Source organism: Dama dama, chromosome 11 (assembly GCF_033118175.1).
Source record: "Dama dama isolate Ldn47 chromosome 11, ASM3311817v1, whole genome shotgun sequence".
In the NCBI taxonomy this organism is placed as follows: Eukaryota; Metazoa; Chordata; class Mammalia; order Artiodactyla; family Cervidae; genus Dama; species Dama dama.
Window position 1 is genome coordinate 10,461,110 of NC_083691.1, and position 19,861 is coordinate 10,480,970.

Sequence of the window (19,861 nt, forward strand, 5' to 3'; positions counted from 1 at the left end):
GTGGTTCCTGGAAAAGAGGCATTTATTTAGTACAGTGTGGGGCCTCTGGAAGGGTCAGCACTCTCTGAATTTAGGAAGCAGGTAATTCTACTCTGAACCCTAGACAGATGATAAGAACAGTAAACCTCTCATATCTGTTATCAGGTACTACAGTTGCTCATGGGGAGCTTCTGGGGGCATGTCTGCTGTTTAACATACAAGAATGTCTATGTTTGTGAAGAAAATTGACTGGTACTGAGACATTCAGTGGGTTTTCTTATGCTCTCTGTAAACTTTCTTCATCTTTCCCTAGGACTTACTAATAAACAAGAATTTCCTTGTGTTAACTGAAATATTGGTATCAGTTAGAGTAAAAGACATTTGAGGGTATCACCTTTTTTCCCTTCTGGGAGAAGCCTCCTTTTTGCTATTAAATTTTCACTTAATTGTTGACTTGGGCCATATAGGCCTATAATTTAAAAAAAAATAAGGTTATGTAAGTATAATGGAAAGTTTGCATGCATTTAGATTCTTCTTAAGTTTAATTATCATTTCCTCAAGTTCTTTTTTTCTTGATTGTAACATCAGAAGAGATACTAATTGAGAAGAAGGTAAGGGCAGAGATTGTTTCCTACTGAAGAAATCTGCATGAAAGATTTCTCAGCTAGATAAATGATTGGAAAAATCTGTTTCCCTTGCCTCCTGCCAAGCTCCAAACTCTGGTTTCATAATAAATAAATGGAGTGCTTAGATTTTAAGTTATTCCTGTAGATGTGGAAAAAGTAAGGCATTCTTTCATTAAAATCAACGTATATATTGCTTACAAGACTCCCATAGGCAACTTGCAGGACAGGGTAGCTGTAACCGGATTAGCCCTTCTATCATAAATGACTGGGAAACTGCACAGAACGTAAGAAACTGTTCGCGGACTTTGGAAAACAAGCAGTACAGGACCATGAACCCCGGGAGAAGGGAAACAAATGAGGTGAGACCTACAATCACCTCAGCTTTCTTCCAGGGTTTTCCAGGGAGAATAGAGCAGCCTCACTGAGCTAGGAGACACAGATCAGAGTTAGGAGAACTAAAATTAGCAAAATTGAGTATGGAGATTGCCTAGAGTATCCCAGAGGAACCTGGCAGGCTGCAGTCCATGGAATCCAAGAGTTGGACACGACTTAGCGACTAAACCACCACCACCACCAAGTATGAAGAGGAGGGAGCTATACTGAGAGAGCTCTAGAAAGAAGCCCTTTAATCTTCTGTTGTATACTAAGCTATGCGTGTCTGTGGTGGGATCTCACGAATCTCGTCAAAAAACAACTACTGGGAGCTATAAAGTAACATTCTGGCCAAAACTCTAGTTTATAGCTCCCCAGTCGTTGAAGCATCCAGGACATTTCATCATGACTCTGGAAAGGCCATATCTTAGGAGTAAAGCTAAACTAGCCCTAGATTAAAAAACTGCTTTAATTCTTAAGAAAGTTTTAAAAGGAGTCTTGAAAGGATCAAACTGATCCACATGTAAATTAACTGACTGCCAGAACAAAGCCCAATAGTCTCTAAAAGATGGTGACAAAATGCAGACATCACACAGAGCATAACGTTCATAATATCCAACTTTCAGTCCAAAATTACATGGCATGCAAAGAAGCAGGAAAAGTTTGTCCTATAACCAGGAGAAAAATCAATCAAGAGAAGCAGAGTCAGAAGTGGAGAGATAATAGAATTGGCAAGCAAGTACTTAAAAATTCTTATTATAAGTATGTTCAAAGACTTAAAGGAAAACAGCTCAAAAAGAAAATAAATGGAAACTTTAAAAAGAACCAAATGAAAATTCTAGAGCTGAGGAATACAATACCTGAATCAAAAAACTCACTGTGGGAGCACATCAGGAAGATAAAGAGAAAAGGTCAGAATGTTAGTTATCTGTTGCCACATAACAAATTGTCTCGAAACTCAGTGGCTTAAAACAACAATAGCACTTATTATCTCGCAGTTGTGTGGGTCAGGAATCCAGCACAGCTTAGCTGGGTCCTCTAGCAAAGGACCTCTCCTCAGGCTGCAGACATCCTGTCAGCCAGGGCCACAGTCATCTCGAGGTTCAATAGGGGCGGGATGTGCTTCCAAGCTCACTGAGTAGTTACTAGCAGAGTTCATTTCTTTGTGAACACCCTCAGTTCCTTGCCACATGGGCCTCTCCACAGGGAGGCTCTCAGAATGGCATCTGGCTTCATCAAAATAACCAGAAGCAGGAATGTACTAGGAAGAAAGAAGTCACAGTGTTTTATAACCTGATCTCAGAAATACAGCCCAGCGCCTTTGCTATGCTTTATTCATTGGAAGTAAGTCACTAGGTCTAGCCCACAGACAAGACAAGGAGGTTACACAAGGCCATGAAAAGCCGGAGGTGGGAATTCTTGAAAGTTGTTTCAGAATCTGACTGTTGGAATCAGTTAACTTTAAAGGACAACAGGAAGTATTCAGAGTGAAGCACAGAAAAGAAATGGATGAAAAGAACAAAGGCTGTGGAATAATAGCAAATGTTCTAACATACATGTGTTATGTGATGACTCTCAGGGATGGGAGAGAAAACTGTTCCAGGTTTGTTTAAACATACCAATCCACCAACCTTAGAAGTCCAAAGATGGCCAAATAGGATAAATATAGAGAAAACCACATCAAGGCACATCATGATCAAATTGCAGAAAACCAGTGATAAAGAGAAAACTCTTATAAGCAGCCAGAGAAACCAAGATATGAATTATTTCCCACCAGAAATAATGCAGTCCAGATAATGGAATGACATCGCTTCCTAAAAGAAAATCTTGTCAACCAAGATTTCTATATTCAGTGAAAAGATCCTTCAGAAATGAAAGTGAAGACATTTCCAGACATTAAAAAAATGAAAGAATTTGTGCCAGTAAACCTTCACTATAAGAAACATGGAAGGCTTGGGGCAGGGCTGAGTGGGTATTGCCGGATAGAAACCCAGATCTACACAAAGAAATCAGGAGTTCACAAAATGTCACCAGTAGCAACTATACAGAATGAACAAAGAAAAAGGAAATGAGCCAGACCTCTTTGAACAGGGATTGACAAACTGGCCCACTGGCTAAATCCAGCCCACCACGTATTTTTGTATGGCCTATGCACTAAGAATAGTTTTTAACATGTGAATATTTGCAATTGATTTGATGATATGGAACATTAGTTTTGAACTCCATTTTTTAAGCAAAACATCATCTCCCCTCAAAAAAAAAAAAAAAAAAAAAAATTGTGTCCTCAGGAACAGCTTGTAGTACCCCCAGAGATGCATTTAATTATTATACTTTGATTTTTTTCAATTTAAAAATGTAGAAATTCTTTTTCTCTCTTTATAAAAAGTATCTATTAAAGAGCCTTAACTTTGGCTGTTGGCCCACAAAGCCTAAAGTATTTACTGTCTGGAAAAGTTTATCTTGGAGAGTGAGAGTGAAAAGACAAAGAGAATCTACCAAGTGTCAGGCAGTGTCCCAAGTGCTTTATATGCACTGCTTAGTTCTTGCAACAGCTCTCTGAGGTTTATGTACATGTGTTATAGAAATCTCAGTTGATTTTATCCTAGGATTACTTAATCTTAGTAACAACTCTGTGAGACAGATATTATTCCCATTTTATAAGTGAGGAAACTAGGACTCAGAGAAGTTAGGTAACTTGTCTGAAGTTATGTATAAATGGTAACAGAGGCTTATATTCTTCCCTTTTGCACTGACACAAAGCCAGGGCACTTAAACCTCTGTGCTTTTTGGATGGAAGAGTATCCCTAGGTCCCCAACTCATGAAGTCTTTTTTTTTCTTGCAAAATACTCTTTATTGACAAATTTATTGAATATTTTGAAGACTTTGGGTTTTATTGTATCTTTAATTGGAGGATAGTTACAGTACTGTGATGGTTTCTGCCATCCGTCAACATGAAGCAGCCACAGGTGTGTGTATATCCCCTCCCTCATGAACCTCCCGCCGCTCGCCCCGTCGCACCCCCCTAGGTTGTGACAGAGCGCTGGATTTGAGCTGCCTGTGTCATACGGCAAATGCCCACTAGCTATTTATTTCTTAACAGGTTTTAACTATGCTTCGTTATCTGGTTTCTCCTCCTAGAGGATATTAAATGCAAAAAAATATGAGGGGAGAAAGAATTACAGAACTTAATAATAAAGACAGTGGAAAGTGAAAACTGACAAGAGTTGACCAAAAACGAAACAAAACAAAAAATGTTAAAAAGCAGTCCCAAAACAATAAGCACAGTAGTATGGCAATGTCTTTAACTATTTTGCGGTGAGATGTAGAACCTTTTGTAGCCCTGAGGAAATCATGATATTCAATATTTATAAAGATGAACATGGTAACACAGTATTTATTTTCCTTATACTCTAATACAGGGCTTCCCTGCTGGCTCAGATGGTAAAGAGTCTCCCGCCTGCAATGTGGGAGACCAGGGTTCAATCCCCGGGTCAAGAAGAACCCACTTCAGTATTCTTGCCTGGAGAATTCCATGGATTGAGGAGCCTGGCAGGCACTAGTCCATGGGCTCATAGAGAGTCGGACATGATTGAGTGACTAACACTTTCACTTTCATACTCTAAAATGGGAGGAAATTTTGTAATATGGAGTTTTTATGCTTAAGATGGAAAAGGTATGTTTTTTGCATAAAGGTCCCTCAAGCTGTCTGCTGCAAGGGTTGGATAGCTGAGATTTTATCTAATTTAGCCTCCCAAGAGAACCTGCAAACTCAAACTTGTTACAAACTGAGGACAGAATTTCCAGATACAGAATTTGTTTCTTGCTTGTCTGCCTCTTTAAATGAGAATGAAACTCAACCAATACTTGGTTACTGAAATGCCATATTATATTTTGTTATAACAACTGACACATGAATCGAAGCATCAAAAGACCCCATAAATATTGTTTAATTCATTTGCTGACATACATCTGCTACATAGGAGGGTTGAAGACGTGTCTCAAGGAGAAGGACTTGTGTAACTGTGTGAGTTGCAAGCTGAACTAACCATTCATTTCATGGAACTTTGTTTATACTTCAAAGAGCAACTGACAAACTATAGTTATTCAAGCCTAACTATTTCGCATACATTTTCTTGAAAATAAAGGAAGTAATCCTGCCACTTCATGGGAAGTAAGTTAGTATTTGATGCCAGGGATGAAATTCAGGCTTTTGGGTGAAAATTAGAGTCTCAGAAAATTTGTATCCATCACTGTGAGCTTCACTTCTCATTACTTTTCTGAAGAGATCAGTGGTGATAATTAACGAATATTGAGTTTTTTTTATATTGTATAATGTGTCAGCATATGGAAGACCTGTGATTTTTCTAAACTACTGCATGTTACAAAACCATCCAAGGGTAAAAACGTCATTTAGGGGCTTCCCTGACGGTCCAGTGGCTAAGACTCCACGCTCCCAATGCAGGGGACCCAGGTTCAATCCCTAGTCAAGAAACTAGATCCTACATAGTACAACCAAGAGTTCACATACTGCAGTTAAGATTTCAAACGCCACAACAAAGACTTGATGCAGCCAAATAAATTAATTTTTTCATTAAAAGAGTCATGCAAAGTGCAAGAGTGACCAATGAATTTAAGTATAGCAATACAAAAAGTTTATTCATATAGTTTTAGATTCCACATTGCAGCTAATCTTTAAGGAGATATCATTTATCAAGTTTTGTATAGTATCAAAGAATATTTGCAGAGAATATTAAAAATATTCCTTCTTCAAAAACATATCTATGTGAGGCTGACTTTTCCTCATATGCTTCAACCTAAGCAGCCACAACAAATCAAATACAGAAACAGAATATAATACAGCTGTATTCTGTCAAACCAAATATTGATATTTTATAATTTTCAAAACTATACAGTAATGCCAGGTTTTTCACTAAAGCTTTGTTGTTTGAGGAACTATAAGGGTTTCACCATTAAAAAATACATTGTGTTAACTTGCAATAAGTTTATTGTTTTTTAATGGATTAATAGTTTTTTAATTTCTCAGTTTTAATTTCTAATATAATAATAATAGATATAATCCACATAAACAAAAGCTTTTAGGGCTCCTCAGTAATGTTTGCGTGTAAGGAGATTTGGAGCCAAAATCTTTGACAGCTGCTAATCTAGGGTCTCGAAAATCATCTGAGAAGCTTGGAGTGGTGCACTGGAGTGGTGTCTGAAGACAGTAGGAAAAGAAACACTGTAGAGTTTTATGTCGGGGAGTAATAGGACCAGATGTGTGTTATGAAAGGATGACTCCTCTAGGTAGACCTTTGGGTCTGAAGAGGACATGACCTAAAGGAGGAAAACCAAGAAGCAGCAGCAGATGGTCAGGACTGGGCGGAGGGCTGTGGTCACAGGATGAGAAGGGATAGAAGATAAATACATGAAAACTATTTAGGGGACCAAATGCTTGGAACTTGGTGAGCCCTCCAGTTGCACTAACAGAGCTTTGAATATTTATTTTTTGCTGCGTCAGGTCTTAGTTGTGGCATGCAGGCCTAGTTGCCGCAGGGTAGGTAGGATCTTAGTTCCCTGACCAGAGATCGAACCCTTGCCCCCTGTATTGGAAGACAGGTTAACCACTGGACCATCATAGAAGTCCCCAGAGCTTTTGATTTAAGGGGAAACATAGACTTTGGCTCTGGGCTTGCACCACTGCAGGCCGTAGAGGATGGCCTGTGGTTGGCTCTGAAAGTCTGAAGAAAGGTTTCGGCCAGACATCTGCTTTGGGATCATCAACATCTGTCCTGCTGAGTTGCTTCAGTCGTGTCCGACTCTTTGCAACCCCTTTAAGAGTGTAAGGGGATTCTGAGCCAAAATGTTTGACAACTGCTAATCTAGGGTCTCGAAAATCATCTAAGAAGCTTGGACTTTATTCTGAAGACAGAAGGAAAAGAAACGCTGTCGAGTTGTGGCCCACCAGGCTCCTCTGTCCATGGGAGTCTCCAGGCAGGAATACTAAAATGGATTGCCATGCCTTCCTCCAGGGCATGTTTCCGACCCAAGGATCGAACCCACGTCTCTTATGTATCCTGTATTGGCAGGTGGGTTCTTTACCACTAACACCACCTGGAAAGCCCCGTCAACATCTGGGTAGTAATTAAAACCCAATGAGCAAACCTGACAGAGGAGAAATGGAATTAGAAGTGATGAGAGTCAAGGACAGGACACTGGGAAAGACCATCATTTAAGAGAGAGAGAAAGGACAAGACGGCCACAAGGGAATGTAAGAAACGGATTGACTGGAGAAGTCAGCTGAAGAATCAGTTGACCGTGGCTTCATGGGAAGAGGGGACTTCAAGAGAAGTATCAGATACAGCTGAGGAGCCAAGCAAAGTAAAAGCCAAGAATTATCAACTGGATCTCTCAACATAGAGGTCGTTGTGACCTTAGCAAGAGTGTTTTCAGTAAATTAGAGGAAGGAGGGAAATCACATTGCCATGGGAGTTTTTATAATCAGCTTTAATTATGTTTATAGGAGGGAGCCAAAGAGGGGAGGGGGTGAATGACTCAGGCAAAAGTGTAAGTGGATCAGACTCTGTCCTGCTCCAGAGGTCAAGGAGCTCGTTCCAGTTACTGGGGCCTCTGCCACTATCGGGGGCTCGGAAAGGAGCACCAGCCTTGTGGGTTCAATTACGCTGAACTGAAGCTCGTGTGCGCAGCTGGGCATGCTACTTGCAGTGGAGGGTTTTCAGCCCAGAGACCAAAGTATCCCAGGCCATCCGTTTCCCTCAAAAAATCCAAGGAGAGCTTTCCACCCACTTCCAGGCCAGAGGGACCAGAAAAGGTCAGACCCTGGAAGCCCACTTCTTAAAAGTATCCATGTCTGATGTAAAGAAATTCAGAAAGAATCCAGATGCGCAGAGATGTCCTTCATAGCCTTACCTACAATACCGGCAATAGTGTAAGCAGCTTAAATCCCCAGCAGAAAGATGGTAGCGTGAGCCATGGCACACACCTACTTAATGGAATAAAAGGCAGCCATTGAAACAGATGGTTGTGGAGACCATGTGTCAACAAGGAAAAGGCTATCGTAAAATGTTAACAGCAGAAATCATCCCCCAATTGTGGTATACTGTCTGATTACAATTGTGTAGAAACAGACATGGGATGGCTGGAGAAGAGACCCTGCCTGTCACTGTGCCGGTGTTGGTATTATGGGGGTCGAGGGTGGAAGTTTTTCCTCTGCCTTCTCAATGTCTCATCATTTTAAAATATAATTTATATTTTTTAATTGAAAAAGAAAAACAAATATTCAAATTTACTTTTGGCTTTCCTGGCAAGTGATGACCCTCGAAGGATTTTGGACACAGGTGGGCTGCCGGCTCAATTTGGAAGTCCCAGCTCTGACCCGTCATTGACGGCCACAGTCGATGCCCGCAGGTCGTTTAGAAGAGAGCCTCCTCTGAAACCACCATCTCAGTTCCCTTGGCAGTGGAGATCTAGGAGCCCTTCTTTCAGCAGGAGTGTGTAAACTACTGGCCCTCTGCTTCAGCTGTCCCATCTTGTGACAACAGCAGCTTTTTCTGAATGGCCACTCCCCCCCATTGACCAGAAGAACCTGTTTTTCAACACAGCCTCTTGTTTAAGTTAAAACTCATAATGCTGATGATAAATTACAGCACAAAAGCTCAAACATCTCCGTTTCTGACATCTGTGCTGCTAATTAGTTTCTGTTCAGTGTTACGTTCCACCTTCTCTGTTTTCCTTTGGGGAAAAAAAAAAATATTTAAATGTAAATACATTTTCACATACCCAGACTTTCAGTATTCAGAAGCAGACGTATAGTTTCAGTGCCCTGAGCAAATCTGGATATGTGACCAGGGCTTGGATACTTCATTTTATATTCCATTACATTGCATTTGTATTCCTACAACTCTGAAAGCAAGTCTGCTCAAAGAAGGCCCAATTAAAAACCAGATCTTCAAAATAATGAGGAGTTTAGCTTCAAATACCAGTTCCATCACAGGTGTGACAATGACGGCCACCATCCCCCGTGAGCCCCCACTGCGTCTGAGCACCACCTGAGATGTCATAGGTGCGGTCTCCTCCCGGGCAGACCTGGGCTCCTGGAGGGCGGTGCCTCCCACAGTCTCAGCCCTGGGACTCAGCGCACCTGGGTTTCTTCCCAAGTCTCTGACCAGCGCTCACATTTCCCCCTCTGCATCCCAGGCTTTTGTCATGCTTAAATTTCCAAACAGTTTAACAACCCAAGCAAAATCATTTGGACTAATTGGAATATCAGACTTTGTGTTTTCTTTTACATCGTTACTGATACACAGGCATGCCTCAGAGACACTGCAGGTTGGGTTGCAGGCCAACCACAGTAAAGCAAGTCACGCACATTTTGGGGGGTTTCCCAATGCATAGAAAAGTCATATCTATACAATATATAGTCTGTTAGGTGTGCAATAGTAACATTATGTCTAAGAAAATAATTTACATACCTTAATTTTAAAATACTTTATTGTTAAAAAATGCTTACCATCATCTGACAGTGCTCGGCTGCCACAAACCTTCAATTTGTTTTTAAAAAAAAAAAAAAACATGCAGTATCTGCAAACCATAGTAACGGAAATCACCAAGTAACATCGTCATTCTTCCTCAGCTGGCCTTTGTACAGTTTGCCCCTATGGTTCACTCTTTCCCTATGAAAGCTGCTCATTTTCGTTGAGTTTGCAAGAGTAACCTGCCCACCTCTCGTTCCCTCTCACGTCCCAGGACAGACGCCCTGGAAGGCTGCAGCCGAGGAGGGCACTTGACCCCTCTGCCCCCTTTATCTGAGGTGAGCCTCGAGCTGCCCGAGGCTGAGGAGGGTTTGATAACAGACTTCTCTCACTGTGTTTCTGTTCTGTTCAGTTGGTGTAGAAATGCCAGTGATTCCATCTACCCAGACACCTCTGGTGGAAATTTACCACGTAGCATAAACTACTCATGGTTATTGATAGATTCATTTCCAGAACTAGGTCAATTAACTTGAATCTATGGGCTTCGGATTGGGTGAAATTATACAAGTGTGAATTCTGCTTATTAGCTATTCTATTGTAAAAGCATTTCCAAGTCCTGCCACAGTTCCTTCTCTACAGTTCTCAAGGCGATCCCTTTCTCAGCATCCTTTTTGCCCCCATCTGGCTCAAAACCGCGTGAGTATGCTCCTACCGAGAGGACTGTGGCAGTTGGTCCCCCAGCCTCTAGGCCCTGGGGAGCCAGGGCGAATGCCCCAAAGCACAATTTGACCATTTACTGCCCAACTTAGAGCCCACTAGTGGCTCCCTCAGCTGGGAATGCGGGCATTCCCTGTGTCTGACCTGTGTCCCATCACGTCCTGCCTGTCCACTGCTCAGAGTGCCATCTGGAAGGCCTGCTGCCTTTTGTCCTGCAGGTTGCTCTGTCCTTACCCTGTTACATCCTTCTCCACTCCGCCTTTACCCAGCTGACCCCCCTTTCTCCTCTAGAACGGCTCAGACAGGCGTCAGCTTCTGTAGGAAACTGCCTCTGATGGCCCTTCTGCCTCCAGGCCATCCCGCTACCCTGGGGTCTCCTGCTGTCTCCCTGTGATCCCCTTCCTCGTCCTGCTCATCGTCCTAGTCTCTTGGTGTTCCTGGTGTTCATCCCTCTGGCCCGGGCGCTCCTGGCAGGACGTGAGTGAGTCAACCTGCCCTTCTGGACACCCAGCAACTCAGGGATCCCTGGAGCAAGGAGAAGAGCCGCAGAACGAAAACTCCTGGAGCGCCTCGGCCGCACGCTCCAGGGCTCCGGCAGGGGTGACAGCGTGACTCTGGGTTAACTCGAGCTCGCCGCCCCCCAGTCCTCCCACTGAGCAGGAAGGGGCGGGCTGCGGGGATGTCCCCCCACACCCTAGCCCAGTTGTTGCCTCTGTAAGAGTCGCTTGAGGGCCGATTTGTTGAATTCTGATGCAGGCTCCCCAGATAGCGTTCTCTGTATCCTCCTCCCTCAGTGATGTGAATGTTTTCCCGGAAAGGACAAGCAAGTCCGAGGCTTCAGCTACGTGGGGTGCACTCTTCATCACTCCTGCTTGCTTCCCTCTTCCTTGGGGGTCTGGAAAGAGCTCTGGGGACAGACAAGGGACGCTCACAGCCTCCAAGCTCAGCATGACACACACGGGGGTATGTTTGTAGTCTCCTGACCCAAATATTCTGCCATCCCAGAGACATGCCATGGGGCGATAGTTTGGTTTTGTCCTGTGGCTGGTGTGTAGGTGGACCACAGGCCTCTTTCTATGAGCCTGTATGATCCCGGGGGACAGTGTGGAGGCTTCCATCAGAGGCCCTAGGCCCCTGCAGACCTCATGTCACATGTGCCGTGTGTAGGTCTGGCTCGTCCTGAAAAGCACCCGCCGGACAGGTTTTTAATGGTGTCTCAGTTGTTCAGGCAAAAAACGCTCTAGTGACTGAGGTGTTGGTTTTGTCAGTGACGAGTGGGAGCAGGTGGGATAGACAGTCCGTGAGATCACTTATCAGAGTGGTCAGTGAACCCCGAAGCTTCGGGTCCACGGGTCTCCCTAAGACCTTCTGGTCCTTTGCAGCCCCAGGCACTGGAGTCTGTGTCTGTCGTGGCCAGGTGTCAGCAGTAAGGCCTCCTGGAGGGGGCGTCTCTGTTCGTCCTTCACAGCCCTGTGACCTTCACAGACATCTCTGCTCGGTCACAGCAGGGCCATCAGAGAGATCCGCATTGTTCTAACACATGGCAGTATCATCACCGAGACTCAGATGGTTCCAAGCTGAATCCTGTGAGATCAAGGAATACACACACGCACGCCCTGACATACATATACACCCTTTTAACATGAGATCCACTTCTCAGAAACAGGTAATTTATACATTCACGAAATGATGAACTTTCAGCTAAGAATTCTAATATTTCAGTACCACGATTGAGAACCAGGCTAAATTTGTCAAGTGACTGAAAGCAAGGTTTTTCAGAAATTATTAGCTAGTTTTTTCAATATTGAATTTGTAGTCACGATGAGTATATCACCATGATGTTTCCAGGATAAAATACCGACACTTTCACTTTTCTGGCCCCAGACGTTCAGCATATATCAGTTTATTTGGGGAGATCTGAAGAATTAGCTACTGTAAATAAAGTTTCCAAGAAGGTTTCTCCGGGAAAGAGGTGAACTTACAGTAATACAGGTGATATATTATTAATTAATAACTATGACCAGCCACTGCTTCAATTAAAAGGACAACGGATGAGAATGCCTAATAGAAAGGATATGCTGAATTTTAGTCTCAGGAGCATCAAAGTCTGCAGAGCAGACGGGGGGAGCATTGTGTCTGAGGTTGGTTAGCAGGAGGCCTCTGGGAGCGAGGTGTCACCAGCTGCCCCTTGGTCTGGGAACGTTTGCTGAGCTCTGTCTGACTGCATATCTCTGGAGCAGTGCTCCCTTGGTTGCCAGAAGTGGAAACCCACTTCAGAACAGCTCAAGGAGAAAGAGGACTTTCTGGGACGGCCACAGGGGTCTCCCAGAACCCAAGGACAGCATGCCCTGATGGCCAGGGAGAGCGTCAAGTACGCAGGGCTGACGCGGGCAGGCGCCTGGAGGAGGGAATCTGATTGGCACGTCTGGCCCCAAGGACAGCCACAGGGGGTGTGGACACGGCTGCAGGTGGCGCGACACGTACGCGGGTTTCTCTGACGGCCGAGCACTGTGTGAGAAGATGCCTAGGAATGTATCCCGTGGAGGTGCCGGCTGAGCTGGAGGGCCAGCATGGGCAGGTCTTTTAGAGACAAGTTAAGCGGGGACATCCCAGGTGTGGACAGGTGGGTGTGTGCAGAGCCCCCGGGCTGGTCTGTGGCACCTGAGGGTGGTAGAGTGTGATGAAGCCAGACCAGGAAGCAGTCCCAGAAGTGACAGGGTGGCCCTGAAGGTGGTAGGAAAGGGGTGCAAAAGAACTCAGATCTCTGGGGGATCCGAGTGCTCAGAGGATCCGACCTCCTGAGGTCAGTCTGCTGTGTAAGGTGGCAGCTTTCAGAGCAGCCTCTCCGTGCCCTCCTCTGCCCCCAGCCCACCCATCCTCCCAGGAAATGACCAGAGGCCTTGGGAGCAGCCTCCACACGGGAGGGGTCACACGACCCGGACTCCCCTCCCACAGGAGCCGGCCCTGGAGACCCTCATAATCGCGTTACTATCGGCCTTTCCCCTTCCTGTTGCTCATTTATTTGACTTTAAGCACAGTTATTTTATTTTTAGAGTAATAATTTGGAGCTAATTGGCCTTCTACCTTAAAAAATACCACCATCTCCATGTAATTACCGTGTGGGAGTAGTTCCGTAGAGCCTTGCACCCACCCTCTCCGCTGTGGAGCGGGACCTGACGCTCCCTCCCAGCCTATGATGACGAGGTGAACCGCTCCAGGAAGAGTGGCTGCCCGGCAGCCTCCACCCTGTCCCGGGAACTGGATGATAAAAGGAGACTCTGGGGGCCTCCCCCGAGGTGATCTACCAGAGCCCCTCACCCTGCCTTTTCTCTCTCCCTCCAGGTCACGCGATATTTAAGCTCACGTATCTAAGCAATCACGACTATAAACACCTCTACTTTGAATCTGACGCTGCTACCGTCAATGAAATAGTGCTCAAGGTGAGTGTTCCTGCTCGGCCCAGGCCCGGGGTGTGCAGGGTTGCCCGCACCCCGCCTCCCACCCCCACCCCGCAGCACTGGTGAGGCTCCTGGGCCAGTTCTGCAGAGACGCTCCGCTGCCTGCAGGTTGCCCAGCTGGTGCTCACCCAGGCCTGGGTCATAAGTCGGCTGCTCTGTGCTAAGGGGCTCCCACCCCTCCAGTGTGTGACTCTGGCCAGTCACATCACCTCTCTGGACCTCTGTTTCTCCTCCTGTAAAATGGGGATCATGGTAGCTACTCTGCCTCACCCCACCAAAGCGCTGCTAGAGACAATATTAAATGAGATGCCGTGAGCCTACCTACCTAAGTGGTCATTCGTTTTCCTCTTAAGAGTAAACGTCATCAAGTGTTAGTAATAGTAGTAATAGTACTAAGATACACTGAAGGGTCGCGAAGTGCAGGATCTGCGCCAGGCACTTGGCCTGTCCCAACTCAAGGAGCCTTCACACCTCTGTGAGGTAGTGATATAAAATCATTCCCATTTCCTAGATGAAAACTGAGGCTCAAGGGAGAACTAACTCAGCCAGGAGTGGGACTTGGCAGAACCACAACCTGACCCCAGGTTTGGGGGATTCTAGAACCTGTGCTCCTAAGGCACCAGGTGTGCGTGGCATGCAGGAATTGAACAGGAGATTTCGGTGAAATGAAATTGTTTCACAGAAACATTTTGTGTCCACAAAAGATTTTCAAAAGTGGTAGATGAGAATTAAAAGGATAAAGCTGCCAGGAGGAGAATTGAGAGCCGAGACAGAGTAGCATGACCAGTTGGACGGAAAGCAAAGGGTTTCTAGACGACCCCGGGTCGGAACCCATCAGAACAGCCAGCGGGCAGTGCCTGCCTGGAGTGCTTGAAAGCAGGGATCTAAGAGTTACCTGCCTGGGCATCCCCAGGCCACCCAGGGAGCACATGCCACATTCAGGGGCCAGGTAGAGAAATACTCCCATTACCCCATCAGGGCTGGCCTTTTTTTTATAGCCAGCATTAAAATATTCAAGACTTCAGAAGGATTCTAGTAAAATTATAATCCTGTGTTTGACATCAAAATAATTTTCACAACAGCAGATTGATGACAGAAACACAAGTTTATGACTTCAGTGCAAGACTGCGGAAGAACAAGTGCAGAGAAATCATTTTCCAGGACCAAACGTTCCCTGGAAGCAGATGCTTTTCTGCAAAATCCCCAAGGCCTAGCGCCTTCCCTAAATTGTCTGTTTTCATATGAAAATGCTTGTAGAAATATTGCATCGTGCTCGAGTCTCCAGGAGAGTCCCAGCCTGATTTACTTAGAGAAGCTAATGGCCGCGATCCTGATGGAAGATTAAATTTCACGTCTCCGATCTCAGATTTTTAAAGCAGTTTCAATACTTAGCCTGATCTGCCATTGCCAGTGTCTTCCTGGGGCTTTGCACCAACACTCAGTGACTGTTGGCCCCACTTAGTAGAAATGCTTCCATCAGAGGTTCTGCTCAGGTTGGTCATAGACACCAGTAGCGTATGTGGTAGTTCTAGAATTAAGGAGTTTCACATAAAACGAGAGCTTTAGACTGAAACGGAAAAGAGGAAACAAGGATGAGACGCTGATGTCAGACCATTACAAATAGGCAACTTGCCATCAAATTATTTTTATCTCATTCTGTTTTTCCCCATGGGACCCATTTATTGAGCACCAACTGTCTACGAGAACTTTTATGTACATGATCTCATTTCATTCTCACAACTGCCCTGCCCCATGTAGACATTATTGTGTATGTGTGTGTGCGCTCAGTCAAGTCCGACTCTTTGCAACCTCATGCACTGTTAGCCTGCCAGGCTTCTCTGTCCATGGGATTTCCCAGACAAAAATACTAGAGTGGGTTGCCGTTTCCTCCTCCAGGAGACTGTCCTGACCCAGGGGTCGAACCGGCATCTCTTGTGTCTCCTGCATTGGCAGGTGGATTCTTTACCGCTGTGCCATCTGGGAAACCCGTGGACACTATTACCCTACTTTATAGATGAGAATATAGAGGCCCAAGGCTCCAGAGCACACAGAGGTAGCTCGAACCCAGCTGAGCAGTCCCAGACTCCCCCCCACCCCACCCCACCCGAGATAGAGTTGAGCTAAGCCGTGTGTGGTCCCTAATTCTGCAGGCTTCAAGATGACTCTCAGAGGAATCATTGGTCTCTTCAGGTTGGGTTCTTCTCATGATCAAGTGATGGAGGCTGTGACTTTATTGACCATGAAAACTCCCTATATTTTTATGCCTTAAGCTGTAAAATGCATTGAAAGTGAAACACTCTATAGTGCATAAAATTGTGCAAGTTTTAAGCCACAGCATATTAACCAGCTAATGGCAGACCAAAGGGCGTTTTTATCTTTTGATTATTACATTAATCTTCCATTAAAATTATCTATGTGATTATCACAAAGCACTGAAGATAATAAATTTAGGAAATACTTGGCCTGTTAAGGATCATTGTTAAATGCTTTTGTCAAGTTACATGTGCCAAAAATACACTGAAAACAGTAGGCTGGCTGATTGTGCAAACAATTGAATCCAAAGATTGCTCTTATTAAGAATGATAAAACCCCTTCTTTCCATGCATTGTCTGCGGTGTCCCACGTCATCACCCGGCCCTGCCGGCCTCATGATTTATTGCTCTCAGCTGGTAACTTGGCGAGGCAGCGGGCTGAGCATGTCAAGCCTTCTGTATTCAGACACCAGCCCTTAACGCCTGCTGCCGGTGACTATCAGAGCAGAAAGTTTGGAGGGGACACTGTGATGGAGCCCCAGCCCCACACGAGCCAAGCTGTTTAAACTGCTTCCCCCCGAGCACCTTGGTTCTTCCTCGATCAGCAGAGGCCTCTCCCCTCGGGGCAGGACACGTGGCCCTCAATGTAGAATCAACAGAAGGGGTGGCTTAGTTCTCTAGCCAGGAGTATTCAGGTTTCTAACTTTCAGATCTTTGAGGTTGGAGAGAAACAGTGTTGGTTCATAGACAGGCCCAGCCAGAGGGCTGCTGGGGCAGTGGGACAAGGGGAGTCTGAGGAGGTGAGGGGGTGGGGGCTCTGAGAAGGCGGGGAGCCGCAGAACTGGTTCAGGTTCTAACCCAAACTCTTACTAGCTCCATAACCTCAAGTAAATGACATTACCATTCTGCGCCTCGGTTTTCTCCTCTGTACAGTGGGGATAACAATAGCAGCCGCCTCCTCCTAAGGCCGTTGTTGTTGTTTAGTTGCTAAGTCATGACCGACTCTTTGTGACCCCATGGACTGCAGCATGCCAGACCTCCCTGTCCTGCACCATCTCCTGGAGTTTGCCCAAGTCCATGTTCATTGAATCGGTGATGTCATTCAGCCACCTATCCTGTGCCGCCCTCTTCTCCTAATGCTGTTGTGAGGGTTAAATGAGTTCATCCTTGAAAAGTGCTCCAAGCACTGCTGCTGCCCTGTGCCCCTGCCCAGCCAGGGGCTCACCCTCACGCCGGGCACAGGTCTGATCACAGTATTGCCGCCCTTCCCTGGCTCCTCTGCACCTTGCCTTGTCTGGCCCGTCAGCTTCTGAATGGCCATGGACACCCCCTTGCTGTGTTCCACTGTTGTGCCTTGATGCATGCTGGTTCTCCCCATCCCTTGTACACCCCAAACTCCTATTTATCCCTCAAAACCCAGCTCCTTCGTCCCCTCGCAAGACTTCCCTCCCCACATGTCCCCATTAGTTACTGTCCCCATTCCTTTCTGCTCCTTCTGTGTCTGTTGTCACACTTGTTCTGTTGGTCACTCCCTAGGCTGTGAGCTCCTCGGGTCAGGAACCAAGTCTTAATTTTCCCTCTGCCACTTGAGCCAAGCATGGGACGAGGTTCAGACAAGACAGGGACTCAGTCCCAGAGGTGATGGTGGCAGTGACCACCCAGCACGGGGGGATCTGAAACGAGCCCGGGAGACCTCAGGGGGAGCAGTAAGGTTGGCACTTGGGAGGCCCAGCTGTGCCCCTGCCCAGGGTTCTGACGGTGCCTGTCCCAGCTCTGGCTGTGACCTCCCGGTGATCCAGGGCAGCTCGGTCCCCTTCTCTGAGCCTCAGTTTCCTGTTTATCAAATGAGCCATAGCTAGTGGGGCGCTGTGAGCTTGGAAGCACCCCAACTACCGGGAGGCTGAACACAGAGCCTTATTTTGGTTTGGTTTTCATCCCTGTGACGTCTTGTCTTTCAGACGAGTTAAGCAGGGTTCGGGGAAGTTGTGTGCGAGCCCAGGGCCGCACGGCAGGCGGGGACAGAACCAGGGAGGTTCTGGGAGGCGGCACGTGGTAAGGAGGGAACTCGGGCTCAGGAGTCAGAAAAGCTGCACCAGGGACTCACAGGCCTGCACAGTCACGTGTCTTCTCCAGGCCTGTCTCCCCGTCGTGCGGTGGGCTTCGAGCCCACCCCGCAGGGTTGTGGTGATGACCGGACTGTGTGCTCAGGGGGAGCGCCAGACCCAGGGCGTGCCCAGCCCAGGGCCGGGCTCTCCCCTCGCTCGTCCTGGGTGAGCAGAGAGTGGCTGGCGAGTGACGGCTGTGTCCGCTTGCTTTCTAGGTTAACTACATCCTGGAATCGCGAGCAAGCACTGCACGGGCTGACTATTTCGCTCAAAAACAAAGAAAACTGAACAGACGCACAAGCTTCAGCTTCCAGAAGGAAAAGAAATCAGGGCAACAGTGACAGTGGCCTCCAGCTTCAGTCTGTGGCCGGAGCGCAGAGCCGCCTGCTGGGGCCAGGTGGCTCTCGCCCACCCTGTGTCCTGCGGTCCTCGGGGAGGCCAGCTCCTGGCTCACGGGGACAGGGCTGGTGGGCTCCAGGGGAAGGGGGGCACTCCCTCGGACAGAGCTGGGGACATTTCCACGGGACCGGAGCCTGACTGACAGTGGCTTCGCCGAGCAGTGCCCGGGGCCGGACGACACGGCGAGGAGCCCTGAGAGGCCCTGCCATCTTCACTGCCTGACAGCCCGCGCAAGGATGTACATAGCCGCGCCCAGACGTGTCCTTGCAGCTTGATCAAATTTCCTAAAACAACCGAAGAACAAAAGTGTACATTTCTTTTTTTTCCTTCTTCTTCCTTTTAATAAACTCTTTATCATGGTTGGTATGACGGACCATTCTTTGGGGCAGGATTGATTATGTTATTCTTTTTAAAATCTGCTCCCCATATTGAACAGGTAGATTGGAAAAGCTATGGCTCGATTTTTCAAAAGAAATGTTTAGGGTTTAGTCAATAGTTTTAACTATGCCATTTGTTTAAATGAGTGCGTTGGTCTGAGGATAGCATCTTACTGAAGTTCGGGAGGGGACGTAATGATGTGTGTCCGGGGCTGTGCCACCCTCCCCTTTGGAAGCCTTCTCTCCCCAGCTTCTCTGGCACCTCTGACTTCAGGAAGGCAGGACTGCGTGTCAAGCTTGGGGCGTGGGGAAACGGGGGTCACGCCAGGCTGCTGTTTCCTCGGGAGCCAGGCTGAGTTTGAGCCAACAGTCAGGCCCGCATCTGGGCTTGCCCTGGACTCTGAAGCCTCTTCTCTCTTCACAGTGCCTGCCCCCTGGTCCCAGCGGCAGGAAAGTCACTGCTTTCAGTTGATCGGAGACCTCAGGGTGTGGGGAACTGCTGCCAGGGGTCCCGCTCCCGGGGGTGGGGGGCAAGGGAACGGGCATCTGCTGACACACACCCCTCGGGCCAATGTGCTGCCCGAGGCGGTCCTTGCCAGCCTCTCCAGGGTCCCTCCCAGTGTGAAGTCCTTTCGCTCAGTTCCCGCCAGTGTGGCAGGACAGAGGTTTCACCAAGGAACTGCATTTCAAAAAAGTTTCTTTAAACTGTCGTACAGGAAGCGACGTGGCTGAAACAGCCTCTGACAGTCGAGGGTCCGTTTGCACAAGGGCGCCCAGTGAATCCCTCCTTCATCCTGATCTCTGTTCAGCCAACAGAAGCACCCTTTTCTAATGTCTTCCATTGCTGCCCACCCCAGAAACAAAAGAAATATTATTTGTAGCTTGCTATCTGTATTTGAATTTTTAGCAGTTTTATATTTAGATATCTTTGAAAAATATAAATGACTAATTTGGTCATTAAATCTTGTGACATATTCAATATTAAAAGTCATAAACACCTTCTTCTGCGTATTGCTTTGAATTCTTGAAGTCTTGAGCACATGTTGGTAAAGAACGGTGACCACCATGGATCGCGCTGGCTGGTGA

General features: G+C 46.7%; 1 protein-coding gene across 9 annotated transcripts in view; it reads left to right on the plus strand.

The window, feature by feature from the left end:
• The window catches only part of MAPKAP1 (MAPK associated protein 1), a 228,496-nt gene extending 209,739 nt beyond the window's left edge, over positions 1-18,757 (plus strand). For all 9 annotated transcript variants that reach the window (XM_061154649.1, XM_061154651.1, XM_061154648.1 and 6 more), the window contains 2 exons: positions 13,527-13,624; positions 18,215-18,757. In XM_061154649.1, coding sequence (XP_061010632.1) covers positions 13,527-13,624; positions 18,215-18,340 — 224 coding nt within the window. In that variant the 3' untranslated portion in view covers positions 18,341-18,757. The remainder of the gene's footprint in view (positions 1-13,526; positions 13,625-18,214) is intronic.
• Positions 18,758-19,861: the final 1,104 nt, after the last annotated feature.